General features: G+C 46.2%; 1 protein-coding gene and 2 non-coding genes across 3 annotated transcripts; 1 reads left to right on the top strand and 2 right to left on the bottom strand.

Moving 5' to 3' along the window:
• Positions 1-16,025: 16,025 nt before the first annotated feature.
• TRNAQ-CUG (transfer RNA glutamine (anticodon CUG)) lies at positions 16,026-16,097 on the bottom strand. Its single transcript has one exon. It is a non-coding gene; the product is annotated as a tRNA-Gln (tRNA).
• A 5-nt stretch (positions 16,098-16,102) lies between these two features.
• Positions 16,103-16,173, bottom strand: TRNAE-UUC (transfer RNA glutamic acid (anticodon UUC)). Its single transcript has one exon. It is a non-coding gene; the product is annotated as a tRNA-Glu (tRNA).
• Positions 16,174-17,081: 908 nt separating this feature from the next.
• Positions 17,082-18,611, top strand: LOC142578106 (protein roadkill-like). Its single transcript, XM_075687520.1, has one exon. The coding sequence runs from the start codon at positions 17,162-17,164 to the stop codon at positions 18,275-18,277; it is 1,116 nt and encodes a 371-aa protein (XP_075543635.1). The 5' UTR covers positions 17,082-17,161; the 3' UTR covers positions 18,278-18,611.
• Positions 18,612-18,863: the final 252 nt, after the last annotated feature.

Below are 18,863 nucleotides of genomic sequence, written 5' to 3'. Positions count from 1 at the left end.
ACTGTCAACAGAGTGCACCACTGCATCGACCTCGAAAAAAACATTTTTTCACTCTCGAACTGGTGCAGAAGCAATAGGTACTCTTAAATGCTTCCAATACTATGGCATTACGTTATATGCGGAAAACACACCATGTGAAATTTTCATACACCGTACGGAATGCTGCACTCCTTAGGGTTGATAAAATGAAAGATCTTGGTGTGTACTTCGAGAAAATGCAAAGCTTCTCTCCACATAGGTAATTACACAACATGCCCTCCACACTCTTGGAATTGTATGCTGTATATTGCATGATTTCCACTCACCTGTTGTGTTTCTAAAATTGCGCTGTGTGCCTCCCATTACTAGAGTATGCCTCTGCAGGAGGAAGTGCAACGTGCAAATCTAATTCTGACCTCATTGAACGCGTCCAGAATAAATTGATGGCTATCTTCAAGCACCACTTTTGCCATTCTGGCGACCACAGTTGAACCTTCTCAAGTATACCTCAACTCGCACCTCTAGATTCAAGAGTTAATTAATTACACCTTTTGTTCCTGTATAGGGTGGTCCATGACACTATACATTCCCTAAAACTTCTTGACCATATGCATTTGTTCGTGCCGCAACAGTATACCAGTCATACCATAAGAAGCCAACAAACACTGACACCAAGGACAGCATAGGGGAATTTCTTGTGGATAATAAATGAAATAAAGAAACGGTAAATTAATGGAAATTAAACTGGATGAAAAAATAACTTGCTGCAGGTGGGAACCGAACCCACAACCTTCGCATTTCGCGTGCGATGCTCTACCAATTGAGCTACAGCGGCGCCGTTTCCCCATCCACTTTCTTGGGTATTTATGTGCCCTATTAGAACCCTGGGAGTGTTAGCCAGCGCCACCACTCACAAACCTTGGCGGCGGACGTGGAACGTCCTTTTTGCCGCAGGCGTCACGAGAACGTCATCTATTTGGGTGAAGGAAGCTGGCCAATAAACCCACACATGCTATCTGAAGGCATCAATGTTGCCGGATTCGAGACCCTCGTTATGTAATAAACGAGAAGAAAGAGGGTTAACCGAGGGGCCCGATTTTTGTTAGTCATATCATAAGAAGCCAACAAACGCTGACACCAAGGACAGCATAGGGGAAATTCCTTGTGGATAATAAATGAAATAAAGAAGCGGTAAATTAATGGGAATTAAACTGGATGAAAAAACAACTTACCGCAGGTGGGAACCAAACCCACAACCTTCGGATTTCGCGAAGGTGAGATAACGGTTTGTGGCAGCTCGCCGATTTGCACAGAAGCGCCAAACATTTATCACGGACTGGATGAAACCAAACAAGAGTACCACTTGAAAACAGTTTTCTGTCAAGTTCAGCTAAATAAATGCTTTTTGTGTCATTTTTCCCTCTTTTAACTCTACTTCATTTGCCGTTTTGATGTAAGATATTTGGATGTATTTATATATCTATATATATATTTATATATTTATATCTATAAGCGCGTATACTTGCGCTTATAGTTTTCCATCTGTAGGTCTTGCGAAGCGCAGACGTAAAAACATATGTAAACTTCCTGCTTGCCGCTTCAAAAAAATAAAACACATCTGCCCCATCCGGCGGCCTGTGCTCATATTCACGGGAAGTATTCTTATAGAAAACGAAAAAGCTTGCAATGCAAAATTTCAGTCTTGTTATCGCCTTCTTCGCATAACAAAATGCGAAGTTATTGGTATGGGTTCATTTATTGCGGTCAGACCTCGGGCGCCGAAAGCAGTTTCAGGTAGCCGTTATACATACTAATCTTTGGCCCATAAACCGTGTGAAATTTATTGTTGAGTCCATGCTTAACAGCAACAACAAAAACCAAAGGAAAAAGAAGAAAAACGGTGCGGTAGCCTAATTAGTGGCTATATATCGGATATGGCGTGGCGCTTTTAAACTCGAGCTCACGGGTTCAAACCAGGGGTGCTATACAGGATGCGCCGAGTTTGGCGAAACTCGGGATCTTCACGAGCTCTGGCGACACCCCAAGATGAAAGCACAAATGGTACCGAGACACAGTTTATCTTTCGACAAGCCTCCAGTTTCATTGGTTTATCTAGATTCACTCTGGGTGGCTATCATTCCTTGGGCGTTGCCTTCTGGGCGGTCGACAAACTGGGGCACACGTGATCATACCGTCGGTGCATGGTCGCGCCTTCTTTCACTTGTTTGTCGTTCCACCGAGTGCATTACACGCACAAGCGAGTTATAAAACAAATGCATTTAATACAATATTATTAGTTAGCTTGACGTGGTTTAAAAGCATTTTAAAGCTTACAAGATGTACACTGAATGTGTATTCGACTAATTTGTAATTTAGTACGCTTCGCATTATACCACGAGGGAACGCTGTGATGGCGTCATCACATACATTCATCGGGCGAGCATGGCGGCTAAACATCGAAGAGGCCCAGTGTAAACAAACTCGTACAACGAGCTTGCAGTGCGCGACGTAGTGATCAGGCTCGACAATGACCACTATTTCTTGGATAGTTCTGTTCTTCCGTGAGCAATCTTTCCGTGCACCCCGAAAGACTGCGAATAGCTTAGGCGATTTTACAGATCGCAACGCGCACTTACTGTTCACGGCACAATCTTGAACAAACAACTTATCCGGTGCTGCTTCTGTGAGTGCGCTGAGTTCCTCCACTCTGCGTGACTGCGAGCGTCACGAATATTGCATAGTGTGTGCAAAAGGAAGGCAGCCGATATAGCTACGATGCGACGAGGTGGTGCCGACGATGGATCTCGCAACCAACACAGTGACGGAGGCATCGACAAACTGCGGATAAGTATATTTCTACTGTTTCATATTTAGCATAATAATAGTGCACGGATTAAGTCACTTTCGTAGTAACGAACTAAATGGCCAGCAGTTTAAAAAAGGCATTGAGAGCATAAGTGTTTGTGCTTTTACATGTACGTGGGCCCGCGAAAATATGGAAAAGATAAAGGTAACCTTCACTAACTTAGTGATATAACAGAAATTCATCAGTGACATTCAGCCCGCAGAATCTATGGAAGAGTATTTTATCCAGGTAAAATATCAATAGCAGGTACTGATATAAAGCAGGAAACTTATACAAAAATTTCATGGGTTGAACAGCACATGGGAGGCATTCCCGCATCGTGATCGCCACGTTACCGATATCCTTGAAAAATGTTTAGAATCGTTGCATTCTACCGGTTATGCAATATGGGACATAAACCTGGAGGTTAACAAAGAAACTTGAGAAGTCGAGGACTGTGCAGAAAGCGAAGTAACAAAAATTGTTGGAGATAGCATTAAGGCAGGAAGACAGTGGCGTAGTAAACCGTGGCAACTGATATGCTAGTTGAGATTAAGAAAAAAAAATGGAATCGGTGGGCAGGCCATGCACGTCTTCAATCACTTGTTGCCAACTTATAACAGGTGATTACATAAGCGTGACAGAATGGATGTCAAGGAGAGACACCTGCAGCCGAGGATGGTGGAAAATTACGTAACGGGACAAAAATATAATGTTTGTATGCATAGGATGCAATCAGCTCGCATACGACGGGATTGTAGGGAGCGCCATTGATTTTGCAGCGAACAAAAATAGGTTTTGTGGTGCTGACAGTAGAGACTCGTGAAGGTTCGAGGACACCTCAGCTGTTGGCACACTAATAAACATTACAATTGGCTCTGAAAAAAACAACCCGTTATGAAAAATAAAGCAATGTTGTCCCGACAAATTGTTTTATTATGCATACACTAAAGGCCTCCACAGTTAAGGGCAGTTAGTACCCATAGTGCAATGAGCATTTTTATTTGTAAATAATAATTTATATGCGGTTGATTCATTCCAACAATCCACTTTTTTTGCAGCAAAACATTCTGTTGCTGGAGGCACTCAACCGCCTGGTGGCAGTAGGCGAGCGCCAGGCACGTGCTCTGCTGTCCAGAGGGCTGCTCTGCAACAGTAGGATCAGTGCACTCACTGCTTTCCAGTCGAGCCCCCAGAACACACCTTATAAAGGAGCTTTCAGTTTATTATTTTGTTTATTATTCAAGAACATGAATAAAATTATTGCAGTAAACATTGTGCTGTGCATATTGGGACACTTGTAACATGCACTTGATGTCTCTTCAAAATGGGCAAACACGTAAAAACCTGGACCGTGTAAATGAAAAAGACACTAATGCAGCATATATGTCATTGTGCTGTTTGTTCTTTCTATGTGCAAGAATAAAGTGGGTGTTGATTAGCCACAAGATGAACGGTGTGTGTATTTCGCAATGAAACGACAGGAAACGGCATGACCTTAATAATGCTATCACCTATAGACTGTGCACATGAATGCAACACTCCCCGATTTAAACATGCCATTACATGCATGTTCGATACCACATATTCTTTAACAATGTCATATATTTGCATGTACTAATTTTCACACAGCTTAAGCCCATGCATAGCTCACTTGTGATGTATCCATTTCATAGGCCAAATAATTGTACACTTTGTCCTTTTGTGTTGTATGAAAAGCGGCATCCTCTAGTCAGATACAACTTCACAAGAGAGGAGACGCCCCACCCAGATGACCAAAGCGCAGCAGCCGATTGCCTCCACGTCTAAAGAAATAGTCCCTCTCCAATGAGCGGGTATTAGTGCGTCCAGCGGCACAACGCCAGTGTAGTGTGTGTACCCATTGGTGCAGGCTTGTGTTCACCTGCCGTTGAAGTGCAGATTCTGCGGCCTCCTAAAGTTGTATCCGACTATAGAATCACGTAATGCCTTGCACTGGTTGCACAGACTTTAGAAACTTGATAGCACACAATGATCAGGAACAGAAATCTATAAAGGCACCCAAGTAAAGCTGGCTGGCCACACTTCCATTATGAGGGGCTGTAAACAGTTCTCGCCAAATATTCCCATGACATCCTTGAAAAAGAGGTGGTGTTTGGCACTTTAGAATCAAAAAACAGATTACAGTGAATGTTGTGTACCTCATTAAAACAAACTGAGCTTGGTTATCTGCGCAGCATGTAATGAAAGCATGTGCTTCACATAGGAAACAAAGTGCTCTGTCCAGTACAATTGTCGAGTTCGCTGTAGCACCTATTATGTCATAGTGTCAACATACAAATTTTCAAAGGCCATTCATTTAACCATTATTTTTGTATGTTGGTTCTATCAATTAGCGCTTGTATTACATGAGCAGGTGGATTTGAAAGCAAAGCTTTGTTTGCAAACCTTCAAAATTCCATAATTGTGTGGCAAGGCACTGGCATGGTGTCGAATAGCTCACACTTCCTCGGTCCCGCACCAAAGAGGCCCAATGCTCTATTTGAAGTTGGATCGCGCAACAATTTGACGGCACACAAAGAGTAACACACACAGCAGAGCGTTCCGCTGTGTGTATTTCCCTTCCTCGGTCCTGCACCAAAGAGGCCCAATGCTCTATTTGAAGTTGGATCGTGCAACAATTCGACGGCACACAAAGAAGAGCAACACACACAGCAGAGCGTTCTGCTGTGTGTATTTCTCTTCTTTGTGTCCCGTCGAATTGTGGTACAATTCAGCTCCAAGCTTCTATACCGATACAATGAGTCTTCAACCTCACCAATGATCTAGTTATTAAGCCACAATGGCGCACATCTTTGATATGTGCCAACACGAATTAAGTCTCCAACAAATCACCACAAGCATAAACTTTTTCTGCACAGGTGTATGCACGTGCCATATTCTGTACCACTTAACTCGCAAGAATCAAAGGGGCAAGCATTAACCAGCCTTACTGCTGCCGTTACCATCATCATCATGACACCAATAGAAAGACAGTGCTGTGTTTCAGTAAAGGGAGTGCCAGAGGGAAAGGTGTCATAGCGAGGCTTGAGGCTTACAATAAAAATAGCATTTACAAGACATGTTCAATGCCAAAATATGCTGCATATCGCTCATCCTACTTTGGCATTGCGGCAAGCTTTTACACGTTTGAGCATGTCACAGTTTGTGTAATCATTGCTATAAAGCTGTACAAAAGGTCTATTCGCTCTGCAATCTTTATTTTTATCATGGTGGGTTAAAGACCCACTTTTCATTGGCATCTGCACCACATTTCGCCCGATATGTAATTTTGCCTTTGTGGTTCACGACATCTTCACGCACACTGAGTTCTGCAGAGCATTGGATCTGCATTGTTCTACTGCTGAAGAATTAGAGCCCCATTATGAGACGAAAATATATAGGATTTGTCCATACAGAATAATGCTGACCCCCCCCCCCCCACAAAAAGAAAATACATTGAACCACTGGCACATGCACCAACAGTGAACACAGCAAACACTGTGAAGTATTTTTTTCATGCAAGCCAGCACACTAAGATTCTCAATGCATCTTCATTTTGCCATAAATGCATAGGCACAACAGGCTTGGCGCGACATCCACATCTCGCACTGCAACGAATTGTGCAATGCCTTGCTGTTTCATAGTGCGGCCAATACATGACGCATGACCAAAATTCAGAATTATGCATGCTAAGTAATTTGTGCTACGTACTAAGTAATCTCATAAAAAACCCCAAGTTCTTTGTGAGATTAGCATTCACGGGTACTTCACACAATTTGTGATATCCATTTATCTATTTATACTTCATTAACCACCTTCCCCAAAAAGTGTGCCATATGGAAGGCACCCTGATAGACAAGTAGAACAATCGGTAAAGTGTCAGCAACCAGCGAAAAAGTCAGTATCATAGGCTGCCGCATGTGTGACGTCGGTAACAAAATTTAAATCGGCTACACAGAAGTGACAAATTCGGCAATATGGTGCGTCTAGACATTGCTTCAATGCTAATCACAGTAACGCTGACATTGAAGGCACCTTAATTCCTACGTACGTTCTGTCGACATACCAGACTACGTTCGTAATGTTTCCGCGAAGTAAGAAGCGTTCTTTTATAAATGCCCGCTCAGCCGCAGTCTTCGGGAAAGCCAGCCACCGCTTCAGCACTGCCGCATCAATAAGCGCATCAGACATCGCTGACACAGAGGCTCACAGTAGTTTGATGACGTCCAATGTAACGCTCGGCGCCGACGCTTCCCTGAAAACTCCCAGTCCCGTAAAAACGGAGGGCGCAGAGGACTTGCTCTTCAACGGTGAGCGAATGAAGCCCGCCACGCTGTCTCCACAGACGAGGGTCTTCGCCTAGCTCGTCACACAGCCAGCACACTGATGTCTTCGACAGGCCAAAATGACGCTGAAACTCCACGGCGGTCATGCACGCGAACGGGTCCAGACGGTCATACTGACGCTTGCTGCCGCTGGCTGCAATAACACAGGCTGCTGCCGCCGCCGCCATGTTCCCGAGTTGAACTCGGAGGGGGTTTCGCGATGTACGAGTTTAGCACGAGTTCGCCTGTCAATCGAAGCCAGAGGTCACGCCCCGCGCGAGGCACGTAACTCTTGTGCGCGCACCCACCACGGTTGGGCCACGCCCAACTTATCTTTCGGCAACAGCGACGCGGTGCCGAGCTGAGAGGCATCAACAATATTCACCACCGACATAAAACACGCACAACACATTGTCATCGGTGATGTACTGCGCACTACTATCAAAAACAAAGCGTTGACTGTCGCTGGCTCATGCATATATCTTCTCGGGCTGAGAGGGCCCCACAGCACGGTTTCATTGCCTGCATTGTGGCGACGTAGCGCACAGTAACCAATTATCGGCACGTCACTGTAGCTGCTTGCAAGGCGTCGATGTGCCGAGCGTGACGACGATGCTGAGGAGTGCGTATCGCAGCAGACGTTCGAGATGGCTGCTCTGTCATCGGTGATGTATCGGAGCCACAACGTCGTAAACACGATCAGCGTCCGAGAATCGCTCGCTCTTCTAGACCCAGTGCAATGACATTTCTTCATCACAAGCACTGCGCACTCAACAGTTCCAACACCTTCCTCAGTTCGAAGTCTCATTTCATAACCGCACACAAGAGCCCTCACCTGCCAAAATGCGATTGCTGCGGTGTCGTTACGATATCCTTCTGCGATCGCTGCTGGCTCCAGCATAAGTAATCCGCAAGCACCTTGGTGCGCACAAAACACTCAACTACTGCGTACGTACATGCGCTCAGAGGCACTTTCACTGGGCAAGCGATGACAAGCGATGAATTGTGTCGATGGGAAGCACGCACTTCTTCGCAATGCATCGCCGAGGCTTCGCGCAGAAAGATAAACTGGTACATTTTCACTAAACTGCGTCACTACGGGCACTACGGACCGCCATTTTGCATTGACAGCCGTTGCTCCCGCATTTAAGACTAGTATGTCGTTTTTAGTTGGTAAAGTGGAGGCCTTAAGGCGCCTGCGATGAACAGCCGTACAACGGCGCTGCGTTTCTATTCCCCTAATAGAGAAAGAGCGGTGATCACTGACATTATTGAGAATAGCACTGTAGCGCCCCTAGGCGACTTCTCACCGTATGAACTGCCTCGTGCGTGCGACCCGCTTCAATGTATCCGCTTCTAAGCTTTCGCCTCACTGTCGCCACTCGCGGCAAGAAGTACAAAATTTAATAATTTGCTCGATCTCCGTTTGTCATCACAAATTTCTAGCATTCAAAACGAAAAACAGACACTTAAAGAAAAAACAATGTTCGTTATTTTATTTGTTGTATTTTAACGTATTCGTTTGAGCGAAAGCGTAGGTGCAAGAATGCGCCGCATGTACCCTGTTCGCATTCGATCGAGGATAGAAAGATATCGCCGAAAGAGGAGCCACGCCCTTGACGCGCCCGGGAAAGGCGTGGCAAGCGGCTCACGGCAAGTGTACAGACAGACAGCGGCACAGTCACAGTATTGCTAAGTTGCGATAATCCATTGATAACAATACGCGGCGCTGGCGCGCTTCGTTGTGCAGCCTTCTGCGCTTGAAACGTGGAAGCAGCGTGCCGCGCAGGGTTCGCTCATGTTGTCATACGCGGCTTTTTGTCTACATAATTTCTTGCCTGTAGCTTTTGCGCGTTCCGCGCTATCTCCGTTCACTGACTGCCGTCGAACAAACTCAGGTAAAACTCGGGTGAACGAGAAACTCGGCGCATCCTGCATAGCACCCCGATGGATGGAAACAACTTTATTCTGAATCCGGCAAATTTGATGACCCGGGCTCAGGTCTCCCATGAGGGGACTTCGAGGCCTTGCCTCGTCGCCGCCTCTCGGGCTTGCTGGACAGCCCACTCTTGTGTCTTGAGGTTGGAGCTGCGCAGAGCGGCGGCCCACTTCGACGCAAGAGCCTCCGGAGCTACTGCCATTGTAGCTGATGTAACCCGACACTCCCACAACATGTGTGACAGCGTCGCTCTAGTGTCCTGACATAATTTGCAAAGAGCATTCGGGTATTGCGCGGGGAAAATGTGCTGCAATCGCACCGGACTGGGGAATGTTTGTGTCGCGAAATTCGATGGAAACGACATGAAAAAAAAAAAAAACGCTTGTTTACTTCTGTTTAGGTGCGCATTAAAGATCCCAAGGTGGTGACAACGGAACAGGGTACCTCATAATCATATCGCTAGACGTAAAACGCCAGAATATGTTTAATTAGAAAAAAAAACAAAAAACTCATCAGCCTTTAATTCCATTCTGTGAAAGAAAGGACGAGCAGCAAAGCCGTGGTGTGTTTTACCACAATCAATGCGCCTATGTATTATTATTATTATTATTATTATTATTATTATTATTATTATTATTATTATTATTATTATTATTATTATTAATGAAGGATGCATACAACGACTACGTCTTTTTATGGGGTGATTTATTCTTGTTCTTTTATGAAGTAGTGACATGTGCAAGTACTGCCCCATATAGCAGACACAATATCTACAATATAATCCACAATATCTACAACTTCACTGTGAACTATGTAATTACGAAAAGTAGATGAAACTCGCCGTAATGTTAGAGCCATCTTAGCGGCTAATTGTCGTAATTTGTTTCGGGATAGTTTCGCTAAAACAAGAGTTACAGCCGTATTCTGTAAGCATATTCCCTCCGTAGACGGCCACATGTATTGACAGCTGGCGGGAATTCTGCAACGTTTACAACTTTACTATGAACTAACTAATTATGACAAGTAAATGAATCTGCACGTTAAGATAGAGTCGTCTTAGTGGCCAGTTTCAGTACAATTTTTTATTCCCAAGATGCCTACATTAGAGTGCGAGGTACAGAGCGTTCGTGAGAAACTGGAGACGAAAATTTTTTCGTTTCGACGCGACGCCTATAGACGGACGGACGTCGACCACCCCCGGAGGGCAGCTGCATACAGATTCGCTGTAAAAAGGTGGCTGCGCCCGTCGGCTCTTTTTTTTTATGCGTGTAGACGAAAGAAATTATTCTCGAGTCCGATTTCTGAGAAAAGCATGTTACGATTATGCCATATTTCATACCTAAATGTAATTCCAAAAGGATGGATAGGTTGGCTAGTCACATATAAATGAAAACTTAGAGCGCTAAGAACACGAAAGACGTAGGGAAAGAAACACACACCACACGCGCTCAGTCACAACTGATGTTTAATGCACGTATGGAAAATACGTGCATTAAACATACATGGATTATACATGAGTTGTGAGTGAGCGCGTGTGGTGTGTGTTTCTTTCTATACGTCTTTCGTGTTTTTAGCGCCCTACGTTTTCATTAATATGCCATTCCCACTCAACTAAGCAGTATTATAAACGGCTGCTTTTGAGTTATCCTGTGCACTGTCATATGGACAATAATGAAGCAGATGAGGGAATGGCATACCTCAGGTACACGTAGAGCTATTTTTAGATGTGCTGTGTTCGTTGAAGAAGATAACTGTGGTACCACATTGGGCACCCAATTTTAATGGGTTGCATATACATGGTGAGAGAGCAAAAAAAATGTTTTCATTGCCCGAATAAAGTTAGCAGTTTTACAGGCTGCCACAAAACGGGGCGCTTATATTGAATGGCAGCTAGGAACTTGTTCAGCAGAACCGATTAGCACCCGTGCGTTAATTCTCTCGGGAACTGGTGCGCCTCTGCGCAACAGCCACGACTCTCCAGCAGCACAATCATTCGGAATAAGAGTCCTCACTTGCATCAGTCCCTCTCCTTTGAGACTTCAAAAGTGCAATTGTGCGTTACATTGGAACCGAAACGTCTATTGGATAATTTTACACAGCGGAACTCTCTTAGGCTAGTTTCCCACGTTTCCTGATGTGCGTAAGGAAAAACAATAGCGGCGTCTGTAGAACTAAAATAGTACAAGCATAAGGCAAAATCGTATCAGCGTATGCGTCCCAGCTGCGTTTGAGGCCAGATGTGTCGAAACCGGCGATGGATGATGGTTCAATGCGTTGCGATCTACGCAAACAACGACAGCGCTGCCGTTTCGCCCTATGCCTTACCGAGGACGGGCGAGGGCCTCGCCGTGGTATGTGCCGACGCGTGCGCCGTGCAGACTGTGGACAGAATCGCTGTCGCCACAGTGTACGCGCAACCCGGAACCTCAACGAGTAACCTTGCGGACTTTATGATCGACACATTTGGATGAATCCTCCCGGTGGACCCAAATCTCATCGTCACTGTGGGTGACCTTAACGTGGATGTGTCTCGTCGCGACTGAAAGTTGTTCTTGGCGGTTCTCTTGCAAAGGGTCAGCCTTCAATGCTACATCGAGACCAATGGCTCCACGACGCGCCATCGGCCGTGCATAGACCTAACGTTCGCTAAGAACACCTCCAGTGCCGTCACAGAGCCCACGGCCGTCTATCATAGCGACCACAAAGAAATAATTACTGTGTTCACGAGATCAACGTAAACACATAAGGCGTTCTGTTTAATTAATGAAACCCTCAGAGAGTAGAGCACCGCAGCGAGAGGTCCCACAGCCGAAGCAGCACAGGCTTCGATCAACTGGCTGTCGTTGTTTTTCTCGGAGAAGTACGTGATGCTCGTTCTTCTCCAGTACAATTGTCACCCCGTAGAAGAGGCGCCGTCCCAGCGACCTACGGGCAGGATTGCACAGGTGGATCGAAGTACGGCTTTGGCGGCTGATGGTTCACGATTTCGCGCCCTCGACGGCGCTTATCCGAATGCGGCTCAAGGGGTTCTACGAAATAGTTCACAGGAGACGTTTTACTGACCGCACGGTAGGGACCCTGATACTTGGAACCGAGTTTGGGTGAAAGTCCAGGGCTGGTGGCGGCAACCCAAAGCCAGGCTAGCGAGTCAGTGCCATATGGCGCAGGAGAGGCGGGAATATCCGAAAGGTGCTTCTGTCGCTGCTGTTCTTTCGAAGTATATATACTTACTTACGAAGTATATATACGCACATATGTATGCGGGCGAGCTTTCGGCACTCTTCCGCGTGCGCAGCAGCTTCGGACAAGGTTGCGACAAGCCTGCATTGTGCCAGGGCGATATGGAAAAATAGTATTCGTTGTGCAGGAAGGCTAGCGTCCGTAAATAAGAAAGAACGGTGAAAATCCCGTAGTGGTCTGTGTGGCAATATTATATGCGTACGTCACGCAGGGTAGAACGCAATCCTAGTTGGCTTGGTCAGATGCGACGTACATGGCTAACTTGTCGCCAAAAGTGCGGTTAAACCGCTCAGTCATCCCTTTTAATTTGCGGGTGGCATGCACTAGTGATACGGTGAATTACGTGGCATTCCTCGAGTAGGGCTTTTATAACGCCAGAGAGGAAGACACGACCTCTGTCGCTCAGCAATTCTCTGGGCGCTCCTTGGGGAAGCTATGCAGAAGGAACCAGGCAACATCATGCGCAGATGCGTTGGGCAGAGGTGAAGCTTCCGCGCAACGCGTAAGATGGTCGTTTGCCACTATCACCCAGCTGTTGCCGTCTGAAGTGCTCGGGAGGGGCCCATGACTCCGACGCGGTAAAATTCGCGTCCTGTGCAAGGCAATGGTTGCAGTGGAGCAGCTCAGGGACAATTGATATTCTTGCGGCGTTGGCAAGCGAGGCACGCAGAGTGCCTCCAGCGGCCAGTCGCGCGGCCATTTCGCGTGCATTTGCACGCTCGGAAAAACTCTTTTATCGAGCACGTATTGAGCAACAGAAAGCTGCAGGTATCGGGAGTTTTACGTGTCGCTCTACAATTTTCTCATTGACACTTTTCGCTTAATTGTGACATTTGAGGAGTTCATTATTTCAATAAGACTAATTATCTAATTGGGTGGGATGACAAAAATAATTTGAGCATCTCCGAGTGACGGCAAACAACATTACCTTGGTTCGGTCCAGCTGGCTGCGTGTCATTCGCATAATGTAAAACACTCGCTCAAATTAGCTGGGACACCCTGTACATGTCGACGTACCCTTAGATATGCCTTGAAGTGCTTTGGTCATCTGCAGCTCTTCGCGACATGCATTGATGAACCTGGTTTATTTCCTTATAATACTGTTTTCTTTTTATAATTGCCCCTGATGAATATTCCACCAGCATGAAGCGCGCCTAAAATGACACGATATAAATAAAATTTACTTATACGTAGCTTAATTTTGCAGATAGGTGGCTTCTGTTGCAAAAAATACGCGTTATCTTAAAAACAGTGCTAAAAAGAGGAGTTCACCTGGCTAAAACTACAATTGGTAATGGCCGACAAGAGTCGCGGGCTCACCAAAGTGAGATGTCTTGAAAAGGTTCATCGCACGCGTAGCTATTTTTTAAATGTATTTTCCCTCAGAAGTGAGGGAAAATACATGTAAATACAAGTAAAAGCATGAAAAAAGTTTACTTCACAAACTTTCTGCGAGAAAAACTGGGCGTCCGCCAGCGTCCGCGCAGACGCAGACGGCGCACTTTTTCAAGAAGAAGAAGAAGAAGAAGAAGTTTATTTACCACATAAGTACACTGATATATACAAAGCGGTAGGGATGGCAGGATAAAAGCTGCATAACGGCAGCTTGACTAGTCCCACCTCCCCATGAACAACAGGCAGCAACATGGCAAGATATTCGTAGTACATTCTTGTGGCAAGGTCAATATATACATATTCACAGACGCATATATATACACACATTTATATATATATATATATATATATATATATATATATATATATATATATATATATATATATATATATATATATATATATATATATATATATATATATATATATATATATATATATATATATACACGCATGCATATACGCATACATGTACGCATGAAAACCAGAAATGACAACTTAGAAATAGCAAAGAAATACTTTTCAACCGACGAACCAAAAAGTTAATTATTCACAGAACTCCGAGAGCAATTATTCACTTGACTCCGAGAGCAAAATTGAAGACGTCATGTTGTATAACCCATGCCTCAAATATGTACGCTTAGCAAAGAGGTGTCAGTATAAATTTGCAGTTTAAATAAAGTGCCATTATAAGAGCGTACGCGTGCGATCGGTCTCAGTGCCCGCAGCGAAACTATGTTGAATATTCCGCGAAGCGCGACTCCGCCCCAATCTAATTCGCTCGCAGCGCCCTCGCACAAATTATCCACACGCGCACACCTCAGCGGAAGAGCGTCGTTCGGGCCACTTGACCATTTTCCAGTACACTCTACAGTAGAGCTACGGAATGGGTGCTAAGGGAAGGGAATCGCAGTCGAGGACGGTAGAAAACTAGGCGGGGTGATGAAATGAGGAAATTTGCAGGCGTAAGACAGCGGGTAACTGGAGGCTGCAGGGTGAGACCTCCGTTCTGCAGTGGACATAAAATATGATCATGATGATGATGATTGTGGTGGTGGTGGTGGTGGTGATAATGATGATCATGTGTGTAGTAGCAGACTAGAGCGCACTAGCTCATGCCGATCTCTCTGTCTTTCCACTCAATAAATTCTATCTATGTGACTGCCTACCCGTCATGTATTTTCCCTCACCTCTGAGGGAGAATACCTTTAAAAAATAGCAACGCGTGCGATGAACCTTTTCAAGGCATCTCGTCAACCTTTCAGTGAAGGTATATACTTTGGCAGTGGTGCGTGGAAAATGTAGGCAAAATATGCGTTTGTTAAAATTTTAACGAGGATGGGGAAGTGAAGGAAAATAATAGGTAGAGGTGCATATCCGTGTATTATCTGACCCTGTCGCATATATGTTTTATCTGAAATGACCCGGAGTCTACACTTAATTTATTTCTCTAGCCAGCTGCCGCATTTCAACCGAAGGACAAGAATACGTAAATGTTCCGATCTGACAGCCTAGTACCACCCGATTCATGGCCAATGCCCCACTGTGAGTATGTGCCACCGCCACTCAGGACAACAACAACAACAACATCCTGTGTTCACGGTTTATGCTTCCTTTGAGCCATTTGAGTGAGGCTTCGCACGCAGGGACTTTTGCTTTTTGATTGCCATTTCTGACCTCCTCCCTGGCAAAGCAGGACTACGGTGTTAACTTCATAAAATTGTCGGGACATTTACTAAATCTCGAAATTGATTATTATTGTAGTCTTCATTTGAAGACCTGCTATTCTTCCTTGCTTGTCAAAGGTGAGCCTCTGTTATATGCCAGCTTCCTTTTGATTTCTTACGCTTTCCTAAATATCTGTCTCTCCCTTTTCTTTCTAGAGCCTTTATCGTTTTGTTTGCTTCTACTGCCTATTTCTTGGCCAATCCTCGTGTCTGTAATTGGGAGCAAACAGGCAGGCAAGGAATAAAAACAATGGACCCGGCGTTTGGCGAAATGGTGCCTAGTGTCGCACCAATGAAATTTTTATTTTATATTAAGTGTTTTTATTTTCACTGATAACCACTTGAATAAAAATCAAGATGTTGTTAAAGAAAGTCGGGCGGTTGATGTTTCTGTAAATCGTATTCATCGTTGAAATTCTTTGCCGATAAAAAGTGAACATCAGTGCGAGAGTAGGATAGGAAGCGAATAAATACTTGGCTACACCCGTACGCAGACAAAAAAAGAACGATCTGCACACATCAGCACTGCATTAAAAGCGATAGACAGAAAATAAAGGTCTCACCGAGATTTGAACTCGGATTGCTGGATTCAGAGTCCAGAGTGCTAACCATTACACCATGAGACCGAAACTTCCGACGCCGGAATCGAACCCGGGCCTTCTGGGTGAAAGCAAGATATCCTAACCACTGGACCACGCCGGAGACGGCGGGGTGTCGGTGATCGCTGTAACCGGTTTCTATGTGCGCGGGCTCCATGCCTCGCCGCCGGCTTTCACTGCACGAAAGCAGCGTGTGTGGTGGTCGTAGCTTCGGAATTAGCTGTGCATTGCAGATTTAGAGAATAAGAGGAGAGCTATGGAAGGGTGGGCTGAACCAGAAGAAATTCCGACACACCTAACGATGACCGTTTTCTTGTCTTTGTCACGACGCTGTTGAGTTTCATTGCTTGTTAAATGTTTGCGTGGCGCCTAGGTGTGTAATTTATTTCAATCAATTTCTTATTTCTTCAAGCGACTCCATCTTGTGCGCATTGCGACAATTTCGTGTAACCACTTACGCTTGTTATGTTTCTCTGGCCTTTTATTGCCGTTATTAGAGTATTTAACTGCTACCACAGGCTCTCTTTTCCTTTTTTTTCTTTTTGTACAATAACGCTTTGTCATTTCCTGTACGCTCCCGCCACCCCCATCTGCACCCCCAAAAACGCTGGTTTTACCTGCAAGAATCACCACGTGATGATGAGGCACGCCGTAGTTTGGCACTCGGGATTAATTTTGACTTCGCGGGCTTTTTTTAACGCGGACCAAATGCATGGTACGCGGGCATTCTTGCATTTCGCTTCCATCGAAATGCGGTCGCCGCGGCGACATCCGACTTCCGCCTTCGGGCTTAGCAGCGCAACGCCAAAGTCGCCACTCCCACCACTACCGGTTCTCCCCATTACGCAATTCCTCTAGCGGCCTCTCCCCCCCCCCCCGCCTTAAAGGTGTATTTAAATAAATAAATTATTATTCCTGCCCCCGCTTCTATTCTTGTACCGCGAGCTTGCCGTTGTGGGTATGTTCCAGTGCCTGCGATCATCATCATCGCCGCTGTTCCCGTCACGACGAGCACCGCGTTAAGGCGCGTGTCGAGCGTCGCCACCTCGCTAGCCGCGCTCGGCACGACTTGAGGCAGAGCGGCACCTTCCATGGATTCTGGAGACGTATCGGTGACGTCGGGGCCTCGAGGGAGCGTGCTCGCCGACTGCGTCGAACAGAGGTCCTGCTTCACAGATCAGAAGATGGTCAAGTTGACCTTCGTGTGGACAATCACAAATTTCAGCCTCTGCCGGCAGGCCACTGGGCAAGCACTATTCAGCTCGACGTTTTCCGCCGGTGAGCACAAGCCCGTGACGTGGCGCCTCAAGCTGTACCCGAGAGGCGCCAGCGAAAAGTACGCAGATTACGTGTCCCTCTTCCTGGTGTCCTACAACACCAGGCGGGTCTCTGCCAAGGCGAGGTTCTCCGTCCTCGACGCCAGAGAGAACGACACAAACAGCCGGCAGACCAGCACGCGAATCTTTTCGCGCCGCGGCGACAGCTGGGGATACGAAAAATTCATCGGCAGGATGTCTTTGAAGCAGAATGGCAGGAACCTTCTGCCCGGTGACACGCTTACGCTCAAGTGCCAACTAACCGCCCTGGAGGGGTCCACGAGCGCGCCTGGAACGAGTGGCGAGGTCGCTTCCAGCCCGCTTCCCCAGTGCCGCCTCTCCGAAGACTTGGAATGGCTGCTGGACAGTCAAAATTACGCGGACGTGACGTTTAAGGTGGGCGACGAGGTGTTCCAGGCTCACAGGAGCATCTTGGCGGCACGCTCAGCGGCCTTCCGGCAAATGCTCGAGTACCCGGTGGAGGAACAAGCAGTCGACGGGGTAGTCATCGAGGATGTCGAACCGGACGTTTTCGCTGCCATCCTCAGATTTGCCTACACAGGGCGCGTGCCGGAGCCCATAGTGAAACCCAAGTCCCTCCTGAAAGCTGCCGACAGGTACAACATGGACCTACTCAAGGCGTCGTGCGAGCTGGCTCTCATCTCCTGCCTATCCGAAGAGTCGGCTGCGGACATATTGATTCTAGCCGAAGAGCACAACGCCGTGACGCTGCGCAACGCCACCCTCGACTTGATCGGCTCGAGCGCCGACGCTGTAGAGGAGACTCCCGGATGCGAGTCCAAGCGTCACATCGATGAGCTCGAACAGCACTTGACGACGCTGACCAACGGATGCATTGAGCCGCCGGCGAAGCGCACTAGGAACTCTTGAACGGGCCACAGCGAGCTCCTGTCAATTCGACCTCAAAATTCGCCCTGTACAACGCAGCGCAAGAACTATGTGCGGCAGCGCGTGATGGGTCATACAGCTATTAAACACATCTTCAGGATGAAATAGAAGAGAGTACATTTGTGTTTTAGCAAAGTGGCTGTTATACACAGACAGTGCAAAATCTGTGGAATGATGAGTGAAGCACTAGATTGGAAAATGAACTTTCGCGCTTAGAAATTCATTTTTCTCATTTTTTTTGTCGCCACAGTAGGCTACTGACATTTCTTTTGATTCAGGGCTAACATCGGCAAATAAAATGGCTTGGCTGCGGTCAGCATGCGAAGACCTTCTGCTTTTACTCCTTCGAACATCGTCATTTCCACAATTTTAAAGCGTAGATTTCTGTATATATGCGTAGCCGTTATCAGACTATTGTCGCCACGCTGTCGACGTTCCGTTGTCGTCATTCAGCCGTCGTCTTCATGCTGTTATTCCGTCTACCAAAATGTGTGGACGAAAATTTGTGTCACCACCATCAAGCGCTATTGTCGGCGTCACAATTTACTTCTGAGAGAGCTACAAACTT

This window comes from Dermacentor variabilis, chromosome 4 (genome assembly GCF_050947875.1).
Source record: "Dermacentor variabilis isolate Ectoservices chromosome 4, ASM5094787v1, whole genome shotgun sequence".
NCBI lineage: Eukaryota > Metazoa > Arthropoda > Arachnida > Ixodida > Ixodidae > Dermacentor > Dermacentor variabilis.
The sequence above is the reverse complement of the archived record's forward strand: the minus strand, read 5'-3'. Positions and strand labels throughout refer to the sequence as shown.

Coding starts and splice junctions, on each gene's coding strand:
- LOC142578106 (XM_075687520.1), top strand. CDS start 17,162: ATGGATTCTGGAGACGTATCGGTGACGTCGGGGCCTCGAGGGAGCGTG.